At 47.5% G+C, this 21635-nt stretch overlaps 2 protein-coding genes across 5 annotated transcripts in view; both read right to left on the minus strand.

Annotated features, from left to right (window-relative positions):
- Nucleotides 1-2383, minus strand: part of AFAP1L2 (actin filament associated protein 1 like 2) — a 66681-nt gene extending 64298 nt beyond the window's left edge. For all 4 annotated transcript variants that reach the window (XM_059852002.1, XM_059852003.1, XM_059852001.1 and 1 more), the window contains exon 1: nt 2224-2383. In XM_059852002.1, coding sequence (XP_059707985.1) covers nt 2224-2239 — 16 coding nt within the window. In that variant the 5' untranslated portion in view covers nt 2240-2383. The remainder of the gene's footprint in view (nt 1-2223) is intronic.
- Nucleotides 2384-15500: 13117 nt separating this feature from the next.
- Nucleotides 15501-21635, minus strand: part of ABLIM1 (actin binding LIM protein 1) — a 192467-nt gene continuing 186332 nt past the window's right edge. Inside the window, exon 22 of the mRNA XM_059852013.1 lies at nt 15501-21608. Coding sequence (XP_059707996.1) covers nt 21495-21608 — 114 coding nt within the window. The 3' untranslated portion in view covers nt 15501-21494. The remainder of the gene's footprint in view (nt 21609-21635) is intronic.

Below are 21635 nucleotides of genomic sequence, written 5' to 3' on the forward strand. Positions count from 1 at the left end.
ATCCACCTCTGTCATTACAGGATTTCCCTGCACAAGCACTCTGCCAGGCTAGTGCCAAGGATGAAGACTTCCCATAGCAAGGCATCAACAAATTATCCCCACCAGAACAGGCACATATCCCCCGTGCTTATTAATAACAACCCACTTGTCTGCCCTCTCCACCTGCTCCTCAGAGCTCCCAACTCCCCCATGGTCTCCTCCAGCCCAGCCTCCCCCAACACCTCACCAGCTCCAGGTCACCCCTCACACTGGAGTCACCTCCCACGCACTGAGCCAGCTGTGCTGTCACCTGTGGCTGCCCTGCAGGGCTGGTGGTGACTCATTACCACCCCTGCTCCCACAGCAGCACAAAAAAGCCCTGGCAGGGCTCTGCCATCAGTTGTGCCCGCTATTTATTCATCACACATGTGCAGAACATCCCCGCTGCTCTGAGGGAGCAGTGTGCATGTTTAAAAAGACAATATACAAAACATAGCTGAATCTTAATGAATCTACTGCTTTGCTACTGGAACTGAATGGAATTGTGCAGACCCTGCCAGGATGGGAAGAAAAAAAAACCCAAACCAACTACACAATATTTGATTTGTAATATAATCCTTAAAATCGCTTTTGCAGCGTGTTATTATTGTGCTTATCAGGCCTGAAAAGCACCAGTTGTAAGGAGGAAAAGGATCAAAATGCAACAGGCAGCACAGTGCCAGCCCTGTCAGAATGCTGAAGAATTACACAGTGAAAAAAACACGCAGTCCTGGCAAAGGTTGACTTCACACAATATGATACCTCAACGTTAGGAAATGAGCTATTAGCTCAAATGCATCTCTGAGGTGTAAGCAAACCTTTCTGGTTTGACAGTAATAAGTACAAATGGGGTCTGGCAGAAATACATTTGTTTAGTACCAAGTTCCCCACTGAAATGTTCGAGTTCCATGAGGACAGGAGTTACAAGAAGAATCCCATTTCCTCTCAACAGGTACAATTTACCGCAGGCTTACTCCGTGCTGCCTAAGGGGTGGATCCGTCTCCTCCAGGGGAGGTTTCTACACATCAGCAGGAGCAGAAATCAAAAAGCACCCGCACACATCCGAGTGCTCCGTGCCTGGACACCTCATCCCACCTCCTCCCGCCCCAGCTGGCAAAGAGAGCTCGTTTGAAAAGTGCCCAGGAGTGCCCACAGCAGCACGGACCTGAGATGTGCCAGTCTCCGTGCTCATGACCAAGCAGCATCTCGCAGGAAGCGCCAGAGCCATTGATTGAGGGGATGTAAATGGGCTGTGGGTGACAGCCAGCCCGGATGAGACCTGCCAGGGAGAAAGCTGGGAGCTGCTCACCTACTCTCTCCCTAACCACCAAAACTATTTGCGTTTGGAAAACAGGACACTCAACGCCGTGCCTGTTCAGCCTGGGAGGGTGGGAAGCCCACGGAGATGGGCGGCTTAGGACGAAAGACGGAACGGGCAATGCCATACAACAGAGCGCCTCCAGAAAGGCAACAAGCCGCTGCTTTTAAGTGGCAGAAAAAGGTCCCGATCTCCGGATCAGATAAAACGTGATTTTTTTCCCACATCTCCCTCCTTCTCCTTCCCTTCCTACCCGGTGCCCGGGACAGGTACTCAGGGAGTTCACATCCCCGGGTGGGACCAGCCCGCGCTGCCCCGCACCTTCCCCATCGCTCCCCCAGCCGGCCCCAGGGCGGGCACCGCTTCCCCTCCATCCCCGAGCTGATCCCGGTCCCACGAGCGGGCACCGCTTCCCCTCCATCCCCGAGCTGACCCCGGTCCCACGGGCGGGCACCGCTTCCCCTCCATCCCCGAGCTGATCCCGGTCCCACGGGCGGGCACAGCTTCCCCTCCATCCCCGAGCTGACCCCGGCCCCGTCGCGGAAATCACCTCCCCCGGAGCCAGTTCCCGTCCCCACCGTCCGTCCGCCTTCTCCTTGGCGGAGCGGGACCCCCGCTCTCCCCGCCCGGTCCCGCTGGCGGGTCAGCCCCTCCCGGCCCGCACCCGCAGGGACCCTTCCCCGCAGCCGATCCCGGTCCCACTCTTGGGAAACAGCGCCTCGGGAGCTGTCCCCGCATCCCACCGCCGTTTTCCCACCACAGCATTCCGCAGGGGCCCGTGTCAGTGGTCTGTCACCCCCCAAAGCCCGCCGCCCCGCAGGTTCCCCGAGCCCCCCGGCGGTCCCTGAGCGAAGACACGGACACGCGTGACACCCCCTCCTCTCACCTTTGTACTTCTCCATGGCGATGAGCGGGACCGCAGCCCAGCGACTGCCGAGCGCTCCGGGACACGACGCCGCCCGCACCCGGCTCCGCTCCGCGGGTTCAGATCGCAGCAGCAGCTCCGGCTGCCCCGGCCCGCCCCGCTCCGCAGGCTCTGATGGCAGCAGCAGCTCCGGCTGCTCCGGCCGGCTCCGCCCGCCCGCCCCGCCCCGAGCCGCGCAGCTGGCCGGGATCGGCTCCGGGATCCGGGCTGCCAGCGGTACCCGGCTCTGCCGCGGAGAGAGCGCTACGACCGCCGAGTCGACCCGGGGAGAAGCGCCAGGCTTGGGGCCGGGGCAGGAGAGGAGGGCACCGGGCGCTGGGATGTGGCGGGGAGCGGCTCCTGGGGATGCCCCGGGTTTGGGATGGTGACCCTCTTGCTGCAGTGGAGCTTTGGGCACGTTTGGGAAAGGTCCTCCTTATCCCGGGAGTGCCATGCCTGGTGCCGGTGGCGTGAGCACAGGTAGGAGCCTGCCAGAGACACACCTGGGCTCTGGGATGGCAGGCTGAAAAGTTGGGTTCTCCTTCCACGCCGGGGTAGCTGTATCCTGGAGCCACTGAGTGTGCACTCTTCTTTCCCGTGATTTCATTAAGGCTTCCTGATAGGACCTGGCTCCTGGACGGAGTCTCACAGGGATGTGTCCCTCTCCTTGGTTTGCAGTGACATTTTTTCCTGACTACTGCCGTGGCAGCCAAGACTGTGATGTGCAAAGTGCACAAATAGTCTCACGGGGAGAAGTGGGCATCCAGTCTGACCTCAATACGAGGCACAGGTGACAGTCTGTCCTCAGGCTAAAGTTGTGGAGACACTGAAGGAATTTAATGTGTTTATCAATAATGAGAACGTTGAAAGTAACAAATGGCAAAGTCTGTGAGGCTTATAGGGGAAATTTTATCTTCAAAATTAACATTGGTGTGGGGACAAGGGAGCCATACCTGCCTATTACAGGGCCTTTATAGCAAGAGGTGAGGCTAAGTGCCTGACCTGAGTGTGCAGCTCCAGTGTTCCCGTGGAAAAATATGCAACCATTACCTAGAGAATGAACTGCTCTCCTTGGTACCTGTTAGATAAAGGCAACAGAAGGCTCACAGAATCCCTATTTCCCAGGTTTTGGACCTTTCAGCCCACAAACCATTGACATCCATGGTCCAAGGCAGCCTGGAAAATGTCATGCTGCACCCCAAGGCTCCATCATATAGTCCTCCTTACATTTTCTGAAAATAGCCATAAGCAGCTTCTCTTGGCTCACATGGAAAGCAAGCAGCCAGGCTGGATGGAAGAGCACTGTCCTGACACTCCTTGGGTCCCTGTGTGCCCCTCCTGTCCCCACCCTCCCAGGCAGTGCTTGGTGGGGGTGACACCTCTCAGAGGATCTCTGTGGAACCAGAAAGTGACCTGTGCCACATGGGAGCTCTCCATACAAGAGCAAGGCTGGATAAAGAGCTGTTGCCACTCAAGGAAGCTGAGCTGGAGCATCTCTCACCTCTTGCCAGAGCATACCCACCACACAGAGAGACAGGCAAGCCAAGTGCCTGAACCATCAAATCCAGCAAGCAGTCAGCAGTCTGCAGCAACTGGAGGAAAATAAATAAATATGCCTGCCATGTAGGAATAGTTCTCTTAGGGCTCTTCCCAGCTGCTTCTTGGCTATAGATTTCAAAATCTAGCAGGGTGAGCCTTGGTCTTGCAAACCTTTGAGGTGTGCCTCTGTCTTGAAGCAGGTGAGCAGGCATTCTGAACTGGGCAAGGCTAATTAAGGATAATACCAGTTACACCAACTAATTAAAGATGATTTTGAAAGATCAAAACATCAGATACCTGTGATTCCTGTCTTCAGGACCCAGAGCCTTTACATTCCCTGCTTGTCCCTTCCTTCCCTTCCCATGATAAGGATGCTCTGGAATTTCAGGACTGCTGGTTAGGCCCATGGCAATTGCTGGACAAGTGACAATGGGACAAATAGTAATGCCAGAGGAATACAAGTTCTTCCTGTTTGCCCTCTTCTTCTTGCAGTGGGAAGTACCTAAAATACTTAGCAGTATTCTTTTTAAAACAGGCTATTGTGTTCTGGGGTTTAATAAAACTGGGAAATACTCAGACCCTGCTTAGAATGAGGAATTAATGTTCCCAGTGTTGGTGCTGAAATCTAGATGTTTACCACTGTGCTCAAGTAGAGCAAACACAGCAAACTGGTTTTCCTGTTGGAGCTTCTTGAAGCCAATAAAATAACAGCCATCTACCTGTACACCCATGTATTCATTGCCTTTTTTCTTCTTATTATTAGTGATGCTTATTAATGATGATGATTATTATCATTAATGATGACTCAGGTGTGAAAACCCTGGAGGGCCAGGCTCATCTTGTTTAATTCCTTTTTTATGTGGCTGACATCCTATCATTCAGGGCAGAGGTTCATACTACAGTTGACATGTTTTGATCCTTTTTTCTCTGCATATTCATGCTGTATTGATAGGCAGTCTGGCTGCCAGTGAAACTGGCACTTTTGGCTAAAGTTTTCCTCTAGCTGTGGCTTTCAACTGATGTCATTCTGCTTCTATGGACTTACTGCCTTTAAGCTCTTTTGCTTCCTGTGAAACAGAGCAGGAATCAAGAATATATTTAGAAGCCTAAATGAACTCTGTGAACAATTACAATGATTTGCTAAATACCTTGTGTAGTAGCACAATCCCAATCATCTCTTTTCTCCCCCGGCAGTGCTAAACACTTTTCTAATTTCCCTAAGTACCCTGAGCAGGTATACATTGTTTCATTAATATTGTTGATTATTATTATTGATTGCTACACCTACCTTTTGCATCAGCAAAGTCTTTAATGTCTATATTTGTCTAAATCTTTACTATGACTTTCCTCTCTTTGCTTGCACTTTGCTTTTTCCCTGGTTTAAACATGACACAAAGTGTGGTGAAGGTTCTTGACCCCCCCATGGTGAAAACCAGAGGAACCCTGCCTTGAGAACTCGTGTGCAGGTGTCCTCCACTGACTTCAGGGGAGTTGTGCTTGATGGAGACTGTCAGGAAGAGCCACACCTGACCTGGATAGTGCAGAGCTGCTCTCTGGGGTGTTTTCTCCCAGATACTGCTCAGATATTCCAGTTACAGCTGTCCCCAGTGGTCAGACTTCTTCCTTTCTTCAGGGAAAATATTCCATCTGGCAGAACAAAAGGTAGAAATTTCCTCCACACTTGAAGTGTGTATGTTGTTTCATGAGGCTTTTCTTTCTCTCTTCCCCCATGCACTTGCCAATGCTGTAAAAACCTGGCTCAGGAATTTACTCAACAAAACCAAGTTCAGTCAGAGGTAGAGTTAACTTGATTCTGTTAAGCTCCTGAAAGATGGCAAGTTTTGTCAAATACTCCACTTGTGCAGGCACCTGGAGGACAGATGGAGGAATAAGATGGCTTGGCAGACTGGGGCTAGCAGGGAGATCTCAGATCAGTGGTGTTGCACTTGTGTCCTCTTTGCTTCCAGATATCATCTTGGGTCCCCACTTAGATAAAGGTGTAGTAGTGGACAGTTGTGGTCAAGCAGACATAAAACTTTTTCAGAGAGGTTTGAGCAGAGGTCGGTTTTGTGGTCTGAGCTGAGATTAAAGCTGAGGTGTGTCCTACAAAATGCAAAGAAATGAGAAAGCCAAACACTTCTTCACTTTGGAGTCCCTGGCTGCAATACTGTAATGCTGCCAATAATCTGAGGTGGGAGAATTCCTTTTGCCCATTTGGGGATCCCTCTGAACAGCAACAAAGCCTGTGGACCTGGGGACAGCTGAGCCAGCAAAACCACATTGCTGTCTCTGACAGGGAGAAGTCTCTGTCCTCTCACTGCCTCTGGCCAAATTATCTCTCTCTTCCTAATGCCATTTTCACTGTTATTGCACCAACTTCCACGCTGAAATGACAGAAAACTAAAATGGCACATTCTTGTCCCACCTGGGGAGGATGAGCTGGGTTGCAGTGGAGCCAGGCAGGATTGGGACAGTACCAGGTAAGTGGCAAGGACCTGCAGCTGGATGGAAGGAGGAGCTCACGGAGCAGCTGGGAGCACACAGCTGGGAGCTGGGACTGGATGGAGCAATCATCAGTCACAGCTCAGCTGCCTCTTTGAAAGTCCCCCCAGTCTTCCTTTTAGGTGGGAGTATTGGCGGGAGTTCAGGATGTTTATGGAGCTCCCATCAATGTCTTTAAACCCTGATCTGCTGAATCCTGCTGGTTTTCCAGATTTTCTGATTCAAGGGATGAAGGGAGTACCTACTTGGTTTTGGGAATTTGAATGGAGTCCTCTGCTTTTTCCCTGTGGAGATCTGAATAGCTGGACCCTGCCAGCTGTCCTGATTCATGTGATCAAACACTCTGCATCCCGTGCTGAAACTCTGAGGCACCCAGGCCCTGGGAACATGATTTTCTGGGAGGGGCTGTGATCAATGGCATTGCCACGTGGCTGAGTGCAGAAACACGCTGAAGATCCTGGGCTCCCCGCTCAGGAGCATGAGCAGCAGTCTTTCCCCAGAAGTAACCCCCATGGGTGCCTTTTAGCAGACCAGACTAGTTCCTTGGTTCCAGGAAGGCACTGGCAGCCTGCCAGGCTTCAGTCAGTGGAAAAGGGGGCAGAAGAAACAGAGAGGCAGATGGGCCACTAGGACAGCATGGCTGTTCCAGCAGAGAGTGTCACTTAAATACTCTGTTGGAGAGCATGAATCCTTCACCTCGGATGATTTGTAGGTATGCTGCCTATGGGCTCCTCTTTTGAGGTGTTTCTGCTTCCCTGTGAAGCATGTCATGATTCCAGCTATGAAAGAGGTGACCACATTCTCCCCCAGCTGAAGCTGGCCTTAGACCACTGTTGCTCCCCTGACTTCTGTCCAGCCATTTCTGACTTTCACCGATGAAAGGCAAGACAATCAGCCCTAACACAAACAAAACCAGAGCTGTTTAGCTGCTCAGCTATACAAAAGCTCCATCACTGATACATTCCAGCAATGTTTTGGATTCTCTCAGACATTAACTGTTTCAAAAGAGCGTGGCTGGGAAGAGGGTGTCTGGAGGGAGGGGGGGATTTCCCATTAAGGACAGCAGGACCAGATGTCTTTTTGATGAGCTTCTCTTGGCTTCCCATCCTTTGACATTTCCTTTTCAGTTGTTAAGTCCAAACTGCTTGTAGGCCAAATTGCAGGGAGTCCTAATAGCCTGAATTGTTTCCTTTCCCTTGACAGATAGAATACCTTCTTGTGGCCAAAGTATGAGGCATGCTGACCAGACAGTGGGCTCAACAGCCACAGAATTTGTTCTTCCTGAAAGCTATTTCTTCCTTGTACTTTTTTACTACCCCAGACCCTCTCCCCACACCAGAGAAGCCCCTCAGCTTTCCTTTCACAATGTTCAATATCAGTTCAAGGAGTCCAAAGCATGCTTTGTTCCCTTTCCCTGCCAACTCCTCATGGGGATGCTCACACCAGCACACCTCCCCATTATCAGCTTCCCAAGAGTTTCTGATGTGAAGTTCTGATGTGTACTTAGCCCTGTGTGGTGGTGCATCATCCCCCCACGAGCCCCCTGGCCTATGATCTCAGAAATGTTCCTTAGGTCTTGGCCTTGAGGAACAGCTGGGCTGAGCTCCCCTGGAGCTCATCAGAAACTCTGCCTGCTCCAGGAATTAGTGCTGTCTAACAAGCTCCTGTTTTCTACAAACAGCCCTGGAAACTTATTTTTCTTGCTTGAATCACAGCCCAAGTGGAAGGGCATTTTTTGTAATTGAACTTTCAGAGAAAGCCACTGACCTAAACTGCAGCCAGGATGGAATACTGTATGACTTAAAGCCAAGCCTCTCGTGACCCCAGCAGTCCAAGGGGAGGCCCTTTGAGCTCTCCTGGAGCACGGTGGCTGCCCCAGCACTGCCCTTGTACTGGGGCCTCTCAGAGCCACAAACTCCCACCTGTGCTCTTCTTGGAGGACCACACCAGACACTGACAAATCCTGGGCTGATACCCCCAATTTCCCGAGGCTCAACCTCTCCCTCACCTGTTTGGAAGATGCAAAGGATCCAACATGAGTGCTGCCCTGAATTTGAGGGGGATTTTTCACAGGGATACACCTTGCACAGACTCCTTTGGATCTGTGTGTGTGTAAGTGGGAATATGCCATAGCAAATGTACTGGGAATGTTGCTCTCCTAGACTCTTAAGTGCTTTAGATTTTTAAGTAAGCTAGGCCTGTGAGTTGCTGTTGTGCTTATAGTAAATTCTATCTGAATGCTTTGTTCAATTGTTTAACTTGAGCTACTGATTAAGTGCTGTTAATTTAAATGCTGCTAAACCTTTAGGCCTAAACCATTGGTGAATTCTGGGGCTCAGTTTGGCAAGGGGGAGTCCACTGTGAAATTTGTGACTCAATGGGAGCGTGCCCCTTATTCCTTTTTCTCCTTACCTTTTCCAATCCTTACCCTTTCCCCAACCCTTCCTCCCAGGCTCCACATGGATAATTTTGGAATTGATTTTAGATTGACTTTAGATTTTAGTTTGTTTTTTCTCTGAGTGCTTTAATCACCTAGGAACTACTAGAGTAAACCTTGCCAGTGAACTTTGTTGCACTTTCTCTTCCACATTAAACCTGCTTTTGCTGATGCCTTTGCTGGTGATTCTTTAAGTGACCAAAACACTCATTCATGGCAACATGGTCCTGTTTTTGAGGGGATAGGGTAGGAAATCATGGCTTTCAGCTGAGTTAGAAACTTCATCCACTCTTTCAGGTTTTACCAGTAAGCCAGCATTGAGCAAAATCTCTCCCAAATTAGAAGAAAAAAATCTGTGTGTCCTCTCTGGAGGACTTGCCTGAACAGAGCTGAACTCCAGGCACCTTTCAGCACCAGGAAGGCTTACTCAGGTGAGAAGAAAAACTAATTTTATCAAAATATGGGAAAAGATGAATTTTTATGTCTTGCTACATTTTCACTGGGATTTTTAAAGCCTCCCCCATCATCACCACAAACTGTGGTCTGATGTCAACTGTGAGCTTGCAGAAGGCTATTTATTCTGGCATTTCCCCAAAAAGAGTGTTCTTCAGTCTGCAGCTTTTCTTTAGGCCTTATCCAGTTCTCCTCAGTCAAAGTCAGGGAGCAGAGTCTCTGTGGTCAGCACTGCTGAGAGGGACAAGGGGAAAGAATGAGAACCTGTGGTGGTACAGCACCAATAAACTGCAGTTTGTTTCAGTGGAGCCTGAGCACCATGGAGCAGTCCAAGTTTCCTTTCCTGCTATAAATATTGGATGTTAGGGTATGCCAAACTACCTGCCAAAGTGGAATTAACTACCAGGTACTAAATAAGTTTCACCCATGTCAGTTGAGTCTTCCCCTTTTCTTTTTTTTTTCTGTTTTTGGTCCTGTGAAAAGAGATTTAATCAAGAAATCTGCCTTGGTAAATACCGAAAAATGCAGTTTCTCTTTTCACACATAGAGCTGTGGAGCTGAATTTCTCCTGCCTTCCCAACCATCATTAAGTATTCTGTTTAAATAGGCCAGCTTCATGCCATCCATAATGAAGTTATAGTGGATTGCTCTGTTATGAATGATGAAGCTGTTGTGTCCTACGGGGAGAAAAATCGCTGTAATCCAACTTTCCTTTTGAAAAGGCCTAATGTATCCACATGAGATCTTCTGGCAGAGACAACTGAGAGAATATAAATAGAAGCTTAAAAGAGGAAGGAGGGGAAGGGGAAAATAACTCCAACAGGGCTGAGTAGCTGAAATTCACAAGTTTAATAGAAAGATGGATGACTGAAGAGCCTGTTCTGTGACACAATTAGGACTTTATGTAGGCCTTTCTCAATTATTTGTAGCTGACAAAATATCACACAAAGGCTGTTTCACACTGCAGGCCAGGTGCCCAGAAATGGTTTTTTTGGAGGAGAGGAGCAATGGGAGAGTCGCCCAGGCCCACGGGCCACGAGGGCAGCGTTGGGCAATGGTGTGTGCATCACCTCCTGAGCATGTGGAGGAGGGAAGTGTCCTGCACTGCCTGCATGCTCAGGCCATCACCTGCCCATCCCCAGGGAGCAGAGAGCTGCAGCCCAGCAGACTATAGGGGCAGGAGGGCTCTGTGCAGGTGCACATGGTCCAGCCTGGACACACCTTGCTGCTCTCCCCATGGACAGATTCAGCAAGGGCACTTTGTGGGTTCCTGCTACAGGATGAGGTTTCTGCTGATAAGCAATTCTCAGAACTGAAGCTGTTTCAAAAGATCTTGCCTGTTCTGTCCCCTGCTTGTTTCTCACTGGCCACCCACCAAATACTGTTGTTGTGGCTCTTGGTTTTCAGCACAAAGCCACAGCACCACCAAGGAACGTTTCTTGAAGTAACCTGCAAGTGTTTGCACACAGTGTTGACATCTTCAGAGGCATCAGTGCTGCAGCAGTAGGAGGTGACACAGCAGAGAAGAGAACTGGACAGCCACATCAGCTTTAGTATCACACAAGAGACCTGCAGAACATCCTACCAAACTAAGACTACAAGTGCCTTACATTTGTTTTGGTTTACTCCATTCCACAGTGAGCTAATCTTTAATAGGGCAATTAATTAATCTTTAAACATTAATCTTTAATGCCCAAATTCAAAGGCATTTGGGGTCATGATTAGTAAATTTGGTTTATTTAAGTTTAGTTAATTTGGGGTGAACTTTCCTGGGTGTCCCCAAAACGAGAAAAAGTCAAATCCTGGGATCTGCAGGGGGGTCACTTCTGCTTTGGTGAAACCCTTCCCTCATGTCAGCACTAGCAGTGGGCTGGCTGCATGGCAGCCTTGCTGATATGATGAAATGTTACTCACTTTTTCTTCACAGGGTCCATCTTTCAGCCAGCTTTACCCCCAGGTGATCTGCCTGCCCTGGTGGCACCTCCATTTTCACTCAAACTGGCCAGGCCCAGGAAATTCTCCAAAAGGTCCTCTGTTGGGATTGCTCCCAAGGGAGAAGGAGCACAAACGTGATTTTCAGGAAGCTGAACAATCAGTTTGTTACGGAAAATGCCAACTTTGAGTGCCAAGAGGTCAGAGCAACATCAGAGCACTGAAGCATTATGCTCTGGGCTGCCTGAGCACCATGGCAGACCTGCTATCACAGAATCATTTATATAATCCAGTATCTACTGGCCTCAGAAGAAGCTTATATTCCATTACTGACTATTGTTTCACAAACCTAGGTGCCAGGAGGATTTTTTTTTTTTTTGAAAGGGAACAGTTAGATGGACCAGCAATAGCTGAAACATAAAAATAAAACACACACTTTAAAATCATTCAAAATATCAAACACTGGCTTTCCTCCTCCCACAATATCTGTGGTCTTAAATGCATCATTGCAAGGGGAATTATTCATGTAGTCTCATCAATAAATCTTACTAAAGTCCTTTATATTGCAGTCCTCATTCATCTAGCAACTCCTCTGTAAATGGTAATTAGGGTAAGAGCTAACTGAGATACCACAGAGTTTGCTCCTGGCAGTCAGTGAGCATCTGAGTCTGTCAGGGCTGTAAAGCAGGCATTTCTCAGCAGCAGCTCGTTCATTGTGAGCCCTGATTCAATTATTACCTTGTCTCCTGTTTCACAGCAAACACTTTGGTTCACATAAAGCCTCAGAGCCTGTGTCAATGAACTCCTTGAATGGAGTCAGCTGCATTTTGTCTCCTCTGCAGTATCTAGCCTAAATCCAGGAGAGGCAGTCAAGGGGAAGCCCTGTTTCCCTCTGGCAGCATTGCTGGGCTATTCCTGCAGAGAGGTTTGGTTCTACCATCGACTCTTCCCTCCACTGCCTGGAGCTGTGGGGGCTCCAGTTATGGGAAATATGGGAAATAGATGACTCCCAAGTGTGGAGACCCCAAGCAGTTAAAACAGCCTCCAAATCTGTCAGTCTGCTCCTGCCAGACCTGGCTCACCTTTTGATGCTTCTCCACTGGCTGCCCAGGGATGCCCTATTCATTTACATCCAGCCCCTTACTCGTGCCAGCTTGGAAGGCTGGGAATTTCACTGAGAGGAACTCAGCTCTGCAGAGATCATCTTCTCCTGACCTATGTCCAAAGAGTCCTGCCACAGTATTAGCAGAGACATTATAATACACAGCAAGTGTGCCTGGCAGGGCTCTGTCCCAGCTCCTGCCCTGAGCACCAGCCTGGCACAGGCCATGCAGCCCTCAGGATCTGCACCTGCCTTCCCCTGCCAGCAGCACTGCCTTCTCCCCCAGAAGGTGCATGCTGGAGGTGGGATTTAGTCCACCCCCCTCCTTCCCTCCTTCATACTGGGGCAACAGCTGGAACAATCATGACTTGGCACAGACACCTGACTCAGCAGTGTGACCCACAAAGGTCCTGAAGACAATGCCACCCTTTAAATGGACAGTCACAGAAGGTGTGGTGGTGCTGCTGGAATGGAAGGGACAAAGGGAATGCCACCAGCTGCCCTCTCTGCCATGGACTTGAGACAGAATTCATGACACACAGAGTGCAGTATCACTGGCAGTTCACTGTGCTCTGCTTTTTCTTCAGACACCACTCTTCACTTGTGCCCACCCTATTTTTCCTGCCCAGCACAATTATTCTGGGACATACACTCAAAGCAGGGAACTGACTCAGTTTAAAAATATAAAAAACCCCAACAACGCTGTGCAGTGAAATAAAAAGTAAAAAATGTTTTTTTAAGAAGGATCAGTTCCTGAATGTCACTGAGAGTGACCCCACAAGCAGTCATGCTGACATATCTGATGGCAGGAAAAAGCTGTGGGGGCGTGGGAATACCTTAAGCTGGCTGAACAGCCACCCAGTGCTTTGTCTTATGAAATCCCAGCCTGAGGAGAGGCTGTGCTCTGCTGTTTCCCTGCTCCCCTCTCTTCCTTTCCCCCCAAACCCTTGGGCCCCCATCACTGCCATGGCTACATCCAGCCTGGGATGTCCATTTTAATCTGCAGTGTGTATATAAAAGAGCTGGAAGCAGTGGCTGTCTGAGACCCACCTGACCTTTGGATGTACAGCAAACTTCCTGTTCCAGGGCTGCTGGCTCTTTCATCTCCCAGCCTTTAAAAAATAAAAGTGAGCCTATGTGAAAAAATGCTTTGTAATGGGGACTCCTGGAACAACTTTTCTCTCTTGCCCTCTGACTGAGCCATAGAAAACAGTAAATATCTCTCCCAAGAGTCCTTTTTTTACAATAGAAAAATGTCAGGCAAAACTGAAGTTTCATTTCCCAGCCTTGGATTCTGCAGCAGACAGGCACAAAAGCTAAAGAAAAAATAAAACAGCAAAGGGAAAAAAACCTTCACTCTTGTTAATTCACACTTTGGAGAGATTTTTGGTGGAGAATAAGCTTCTTTTGGTGGGGGAGCAGGACACACTTGGGAACTGGGTCTCTCTTCTTGCAGGAGGAAGTGGTCTTGGGCTATACTTGACAGCAAATTAGCATTGACATTTGACTTGTTTTGATCTGAATTATTTACAATGGTATTATCTGTGTATTTTTTACATGCTGTGAAGATTCCCATTGCCAGATGCCTCGAGATGGCTGTAGGATGCAGAGCATTCCACAGTCATTACTCAGGGGTCATAAACTTCACATTTCTTGTGGGGAGGAGGGGAGCAGGGGGAAATGGGCTAACAATTGAAAAAAGAAAAAGCAATCCTAGACTTGGATTTCAGTGGGCTTGTGTATGTAACTGGAGAGAAATTAAAAATGTGCTTAGGTGGGCTGGCACTGTCACACTGTGGAGCTGATGACTGGAACAGATCCTTGTGAATTTGCTCTAGACAGAGAAGTGCAGTCAGGGATAATTTTCCCAATGCTCTGGTCTGGGGGAGGCTGTGATGGAGCAACTGCTCCATAACCCTGCCAGGTCAAAGATCCCCAGCAGGGATTGCTGCTTGGGATCTCCAGAGCTTGGGCTGGCAGGACATGTCCCAGGGCTGGCACTACACTAGCTGCTGCTGCAGGGAGGGAGCTGGCTGCCAGCTGGTGACTTTCAAGAGACAGAGCGACTCAAAAGGGAGATTTTGGGGTTTGAGTTTTTTCTGTGCTTGGGAAACTTTCAAGAGAAGTTGCAAGGCCAAATCATTGACTTACACTTGTGGTTTTTTAAGCAGGTACTTCATGCACAGACCTTCCTTACTTGCTGAAGGAGTGGAGATGCCCAGGGAGGTTACCAGGAGATGCCCAGAGATGCAATCCAAAGAAAGGACACCTCTAACTGCCACCAGGCTGTTTTGCTGGATTTGTTCAGAGAGGAGTTTCTCTTGTGCAAGTCGCAGCACACACACAACACAGCAAAAATGCAGGCATGGCCTGGGAAGTGAACAGGGCAGGTATGAACCTGGCTAAAGGGTAACTTCACAGTGGTATCACATTCCCCAGCTGTGGCTCTCCAAGCAGGAACCTGAGTCCTCATCTCATCTGAGACTCAGCCATTAAACACTCAACACAGCACATGGAAGTGAAGCCCTGGGGAAGCTTTACCTTTGTCACAAGGCAGAACCTGTGTAGAACATCAAGGCAGGGCTGGGGGGAGCCTCAGAGGGCTGAGGAGCGAGAGAGAAGATGGGGAACCTGCTATCTGCAGGGCACAGATCCTGGTGTTGCAGGGGCTTTCTGGAGGCACAGGGACTGTGCAGGGTTTGTGCTGCACACATCCCTGGAGGTGCTGTGTGCTTAATTCTGCTGCCACAATGCTCTGCTGGACCCCAGGAGCTCAGCACAGTATGGGTGTGATAAACACCCAATTTCCTTGGGTGGCATCATCCCCCACCTTCCACACCCACACCAAGGCTAGGCAGGCTTAAACTCCAGATGATTAAGCCAACACTTAAGATATAAAACATTTTCAAGATGAGGACTAACATTTTAGCTGAATTTGCAAAGATCAAGAAAGGAAACAATTTAGCCTTTGAAGCTGACACAACAGCATGGCCTGTTTGACCTTGGTGGTATCTCAGGTCATTTTAAACCTCAATGACAACAAAAATAACACTTCTATGTGGTTTGCAGGGATCTATTTTCTATCTATCTATTTCTAGTGGCTTAGCTACCAGAAGCCTTGTAACAATTTTCAAACCTTTTACTTTCTCCTGTCTTGCTCTTATCATTTATATCTCACCTCTCTGAGAGCTCTCTTCTTGAGAGCACATCCTATTTTTGTAAGAGAACTTTCTTATAACTCTGCAAAATGAAAAAGAAAAACCAAAATAAATGAGACAACATGAATCCAGAAACTAAGAATAAAGCTCCAAACTTTATTCATTGACTTGAGTACAACAGTGATGCAGATTACAGTGGCACAGGAGTGCAATATGTGCTGTTTGCAGTATGACAGTGGAAACACTAATTGTACAGAACAGCAACCCAGCTCAACTTCTCATTATGCATACAAGCAGACTTACTGTACAGACAAGACATTGATTCACTTTTACAGAGACTCAGAAAAAGAGACAGATGAATGGAAAACACAGGGACACCTCCCCAAAACGCTGGTTTGTAACATGTGGAGGGAGGAGAAAAGAAAAATAAAATAATAAAAAATCCTATTGCCAAAATCTACTGATTTAAAGGAAAGTATACCTTTAAAAAATTAGTTTCAGTTTCCAAAGCTTAAAAAAAGTCCCCAGCTGTAAGGCCCCCCCCTTACAAGGAAGAGTTGTCCACAATGGCCAAGCCTCACTGCTTGGACAGGGCTGCTCTGGGAGTGACACTGAGCTCCTGGCTGGGCACAGAGGCTTCCCTGGCTCCAGGGTGCAGTGCCAGGGAGAGGCTCCACTGCTGCCCGTGGGTTTGCATCTGGGGGAAGTGCATTCTGAAGGTGTTCAGTGACAACAGCCCAGGCAAGTGTCCAGTGGGACCTGTCAAAGCATCCTAAGGGAGCCAGAGACTCAGCCTGGTAAGGCACCACTGGGATTCCCAGAGCTGCATTTCCTCATGCCCAGGGGCAGGGTCCTGTGGGCCTCAGCTCTGCCAGTGCTGGGAGCAACACCTGCACTAACTGTGGTGATCCTGACACAACAGGCCACTGTTTGCCTTCAGTCACCTCTTCTTTACCTCAAAAGAAGGAGCACAGTGCACATGGAAGTATTACCTCTTCACAAAGACGAGCATTTCTGAGCAACTCATTAGCAGAAATCTATTTCCCTGTTAGAAGCCCTTTGGGCAACAAATAATTTATTTTGCATACAGGCAAAGAACATTAATGGCCAATTACATTCCCACTTCCTGCACTGATGCTTACATTAAAATTAATAACACTTCTGCCAAATGTGGGCATCACACAGCTCTTGCCAGCAGAGTTGTCTGACAGAAAACTCAGTATCTTTGCATTGTGATGGATTTTTTTGTTGTTGTTTCTTATCTTATTAAGCACAAAAAAGCTGTCTGGGAGAAATCACAAGGCAAAACTCACCAGCCAGAGCAGTGCTGAGCCCACAGTGATAGGAGTGTTCTACACTAAGGGAAAAAGGTGCATTGTGCTACTGTCACAGTGCTCAGGAGCTCTCTCCAGCTCTTCATTTTGCAGCAATGGGGTAAAAATGTACCACATATTGTCAAGACCAGCCCTTGCTAAGCATCTACCCTGAAGACTATGCTGGACTCCAGTGGGTGTGTTGACAGGGCCACAAGGTTTGACAGGGCACAAACCAGACTGTGACCTGGGGAGAACTGAATGGGGAAGGGGGCAGTGGAGACAAGCCCTAAGCATCCCTCTGGCATGGAAAGATGAGTGGCATTTTCGACAGATTAGTTTAATTCTTGTTTCCTGCAAGTGTTTTATTGCATTGTCATTATCACTGACTGGTGTTCCTCACTGCTGTAGGTAACATTCAGGATGTGGACATCCTCCTTCACAAACACATTCCAGAGGAAAGCAGTGAATCATGGAGTGAGAGAAAGGGTGGTTTTCATTTGCCTGCCCTACAAGCCAAATATGCCAACATCTCCTCCTAAGTCAGGAGGAGCCAAGATAAATCATTCCCTGAAGAGTTTAGAGGCTGTTCATATTTTTACCATGTGAGACCTAATTTTCCTGTTGTTTGTTCTAACAGCTTCATACCATTAATTTCAGTGTGGGTGCTCAAATGCTATGAGCTCCAAACTTGACTTCCCCACAGTCTGAAACAGGTACTACAGGCTCATGCCAGTGTTTTCCTCTAATCCTGCCAAGCATCACCCTGGCAAGCCCTGGAGAAATCAAGACTATGCCAACCCTCCTCCTTCCCAGACCTTAACCCTTCTCTGTCCATTGACATTAGAGACACAGGGATTGTGGAAAGGGATTCACTTCAAAAGGTGTCTAGCTTCAGTGGAGCTAACTTTGACAGAAGAGACTGCTGCTGAACTCTCTTGAACAGCAGCACATCTGAACTACATGGCTGAGAAAGGACTTCCCAACTGCAACAGGAAAAGGGCAGCAAGCATTCAGTGCCTGGCCCACAGACTTAGGACTGTAGGACTTTGTGAGGAGAGGTGACACCTGTCCTGGCAGAAGTAAAAGCACTACTGGAGCCACAGAGATGTCTTATCCCACACAAAGCTATTGAGTCCTGCCAGCCTCACCTTTCACAGCACACTGCAGTACATGCCCAGCACACCACAAGCCACATTTCATGAGCTCCACATGGGGAGGGTGTGTGCCACAAGTGCACCTGTGCTCAAGGATCTGCATCTGTACCTAATCCCTTGTGGACTTAACCCCAGGTGTACACATGGGGTTATTCTGCAATGCTTTGACTGGGCCTTGCTCTTACATCACTCCTAAAGCAGAAAAGGAGAAAAAAGAAGACAAAAGCAATCAGTATTTAGTCCTCTTGGTAATGACAATGTGTTGACAGTATTGATGGGATGGGACTTTATCAGAAGCTCAAATGCTTTGCAGGAGATAGAAGAACACAAGCATGTACTTAAGGCATATTCATAGAATCACAGAATGATTTGGGTTGGAAGGGACCTTTAAAAAAAATCATCTAGTCCAACTCCTGACACGTCCCAAGGGAATATCAAAGAGGGGAATTACTAAGAACTGCTACTCAATGGATACCAGGAGAATGATTAATTGCTTACAAAGAAAATTCTCCCTGGGGCTACATTTTGTTTTCATTAGGTGGGAAGACCAGATGAAAGAACAGAAAATATTGCAGTGACAATCACTAAGAGCCCACTGCAGAAATCCTCCCTCCCCCATAGCTGGCTGCAGCGTGGGTTTTGTGGACAGATGATCTCTTGGGTGTGTCTACATGTAGGTGGCTGAAAATTAACTGCAGGCATGAAACTGAAGCTCAGAAAACCCTTTGTGTTCTCAGTCAGGAGTAAAGCAGTAGTAAGTCTAGTGCAAAGGGCTGTGAATTGATTAACTGCTCCACACCAGTGAGACGGGAGCCAGCAGTGGCCCAAAAATCCAGTCAGAGATGAGTTGTTTCTGCAACATCTAAGCTGGCTTCTCTTCATTCCTTCCCAAGCTTAAGCTTCAGTTTTAAATTCCCAGTTGATGAGGCAGATCCAAATTACCATGCCATTCTTCACAGGCTAAGAGGCTGAGTTCATTTTTTTCTTTTTTTTTTCTTTTCTTTTTTTTTTTTTTTTTTGCATAGGAGGGAGAGGTAAGAAAACAACCTGGCTTAGTCATTTCTGAAATGACTGGGTAGTGTGTTCATATGTGCTGTGAGAAGTTCAGTAGTAACCCAGAGATGGAGACAGAAAAATGCAGACTGGCAGCTCACATCCTTGAGAGAACAACTCCTCAGGTCTAAAAGGGGTATGGTCAAGGTGACTTGAACAAAAAGACCTGTAATGCCTAATAGTCTGAGTGTCTGTAGGATGTGGGATGACAAAATGTGGAGAATTTTAATAATTTAAATGCATTAAAACTCAAATGTTTGTCTCAAAGTTAAGCCACACCTTGCAGGTGACCAAACACTGAATTTCTGAGACCCCAGCATTCACAAAGTCTGTGAGTGTAAAACACTGCTGTTCTTTCACTGTATGGATTTGCTTTCAGCAGTCACTCAAAGATGCATTTTGAGCCCCTGACATTCCCATTTACTTCTCAGAGCTTCTCTAAAAACTTTTCAGATTCCTGTTCTGAAAAATGAGGTGAAATATGTTACCTGATCCCTGCTGCAACCTCAGTGCCACCCAGAGAGTTCACTCACAAGTGTGTGTGTCACAGTGTCCCCAGGGACTTCTGCTCCCTGGGGATGGTGCCAGACCCTTGGTGGCATGTTCTGCAGCCTGTCCCACAGACCCACATTCCCTCAGGGACATGGAGCAGGTGCTGAGCCCTGGTCTCTGTCTCTCCCCTACTGACTCTTCATCTCAGATTTTGTCAAAGGAACCACAGTGATCTGTCACAACAGGACTTCCTAAACCAGCAAAGAAGAGGCAGGGTTTGGGCTGTCCTGCACAGCTCATGGTGAAATGTCATTTGGTGATACAGAGAACTCAACACAGTGATACTGAATCTCAGAACTACATGGGACTGTTTCCTCTTCCTGACTTCCAGATTGTAACACCAATGTCTCATAGAACAGAAAATACAAAGGTTCTGCTGTCTCCAGTGCCTGAAGTTTCTGCATTAAAAAGGAAACCTTGATATTCTTTGACAGACACAGAACCTAAATGACCCTCTCCTATCAGGAGACAGGCTCACTAGTGCAGTTATGCATTGGCAGTTAAGCACCAAGGAAGAGAAAAAGCAGCCACACTGCATCCATTCAGTGACTTTGGTGCTCATGTCCTCCTCTGCATAGGACTTGCCCAGAAGCAGTTAAGGTATATACAGGCAGTTTTTCAAGCTGCAGCATATTGGAAGAAGACTGAAAGCAATAAGGAGTTCAATGCAGCTCAGAAACTGTCTTGCATGATTACTCTGTCTTCAAAAACCAAGGCAGGCACAAAGGGAAATAAAAATAACCAAGGCTGGAGCTTTGATGCTTCAAGACAGGGAAAAAAAAAAAAAAAAAGTCTGTGCCCTCTTTTCCAAGCACAAGTGAAAACCTACATTAACTAAAATGAGTGCTTGGCCCCATGCACTGTGCCATATTGACAACAGCTACTGCAGTTTAATCAAAAAGCCTCTATTGGCAGAGCTTGGCACCTCGATGGTACCTTTCCGTTCATAAACATTTCCTCCCTAAGAGGGATGAATTTGCATGTTAGCTTGCAGAGAGCCATTCTCCCTGCCATTGTAAAATCCTACAACTCCACTGCAGCCTGATGAGCTGTACTAGTAATTACTAGCAGGGAGTTCGTCCTGAAATCTCTGGATGCAAACCAGGGCACACTTAAAATAGCATTTTTTCACTCTGCCACTCCCAACCCCATGCACCCACCTCCTGGAGTAAATTACAAGAAAACTGACTCTTCTCCATCATTCCCATTACTGATGTGATCTTAAATTATTCAAAGGACTGGTTAAGCTCCAGCCTTATTAATTCAAGCAGAAAGTGTGGAAGAGGGAAGACTGACAACACACACACAGCAATTCACTTCTTATAGCTTAACAAATATTTACAAGGAGTCCATTTTCCAGAGATCAAAGTGGTGTGTCCTGCAGGTGAGCAGAGTGCCCACCACCACAGGTTGTGTTACACGAAGAAGTCAGTGTGTCAAAAGAGTGCCAAGTAAGAAACTGTTGGGTGAAAGACTTGATGTGACCATGTGGGATAAGTTACAAGGGGCTTCTCCTTCACTACAGACCTACCTATGTCCCTCTCCATATATACACACATATATACACACATACACACACAGAGAGATAGATGGAGAGATATAAATACATGTGTGCACACAGGCAAACACGCATACATACATATATATATATATATATATTTATATATGTATATAGTCTCTTCCAGTTCTTGGAGTGGTTACAACTACTTTAGTCTACAAGGCATCCTAAGGGCACTTCCTGGCTCTAGCAATAAAGTCCATCATATTGTGGAGAGAAGTAAAGGGAATATCATTGAGGGAGAAGAACAGAACAGTTTTCTATCTTGTACAATATCAGGTAACAGGCTGACACCTCTGAAAACTATCACTGCTGTTTCTGAGCCCAGATATTTTCTCCCTGAATTCCAGGAGGGCAATTGTTGATCTTGTTCAACTGCAGAGGTGCCACTATGTTGATTTTCCCTTTTTGGTGGATAAGTAGTTGCTTCCAAACAGTTTGGACTGTGTGATACAATATTCTATGCATCATTTGTGGTTGGTTTGTTTAAAGGGAGATTAAAAGAGTTTTGCTTTTTTCTTCATGTCGTTGCGTCTCCAGAGAGGTAACTTGTCAAACTCCTGTATCGTCATGCCAAATATTTCTTGAAAAACTTCAGGTGCTAAGTGACGCTTCAAAAAAATAAAGGAGGGAATAAA

This window comes from Haemorhous mexicanus, chromosome 7, assembly GCF_027477595.1.
Source record: "Haemorhous mexicanus isolate bHaeMex1 chromosome 7, bHaeMex1.pri, whole genome shotgun sequence".
NCBI classification, from domain to species: domain Eukaryota; kingdom Metazoa; phylum Chordata; class Aves; order Passeriformes; family Fringillidae; genus Haemorhous; species Haemorhous mexicanus.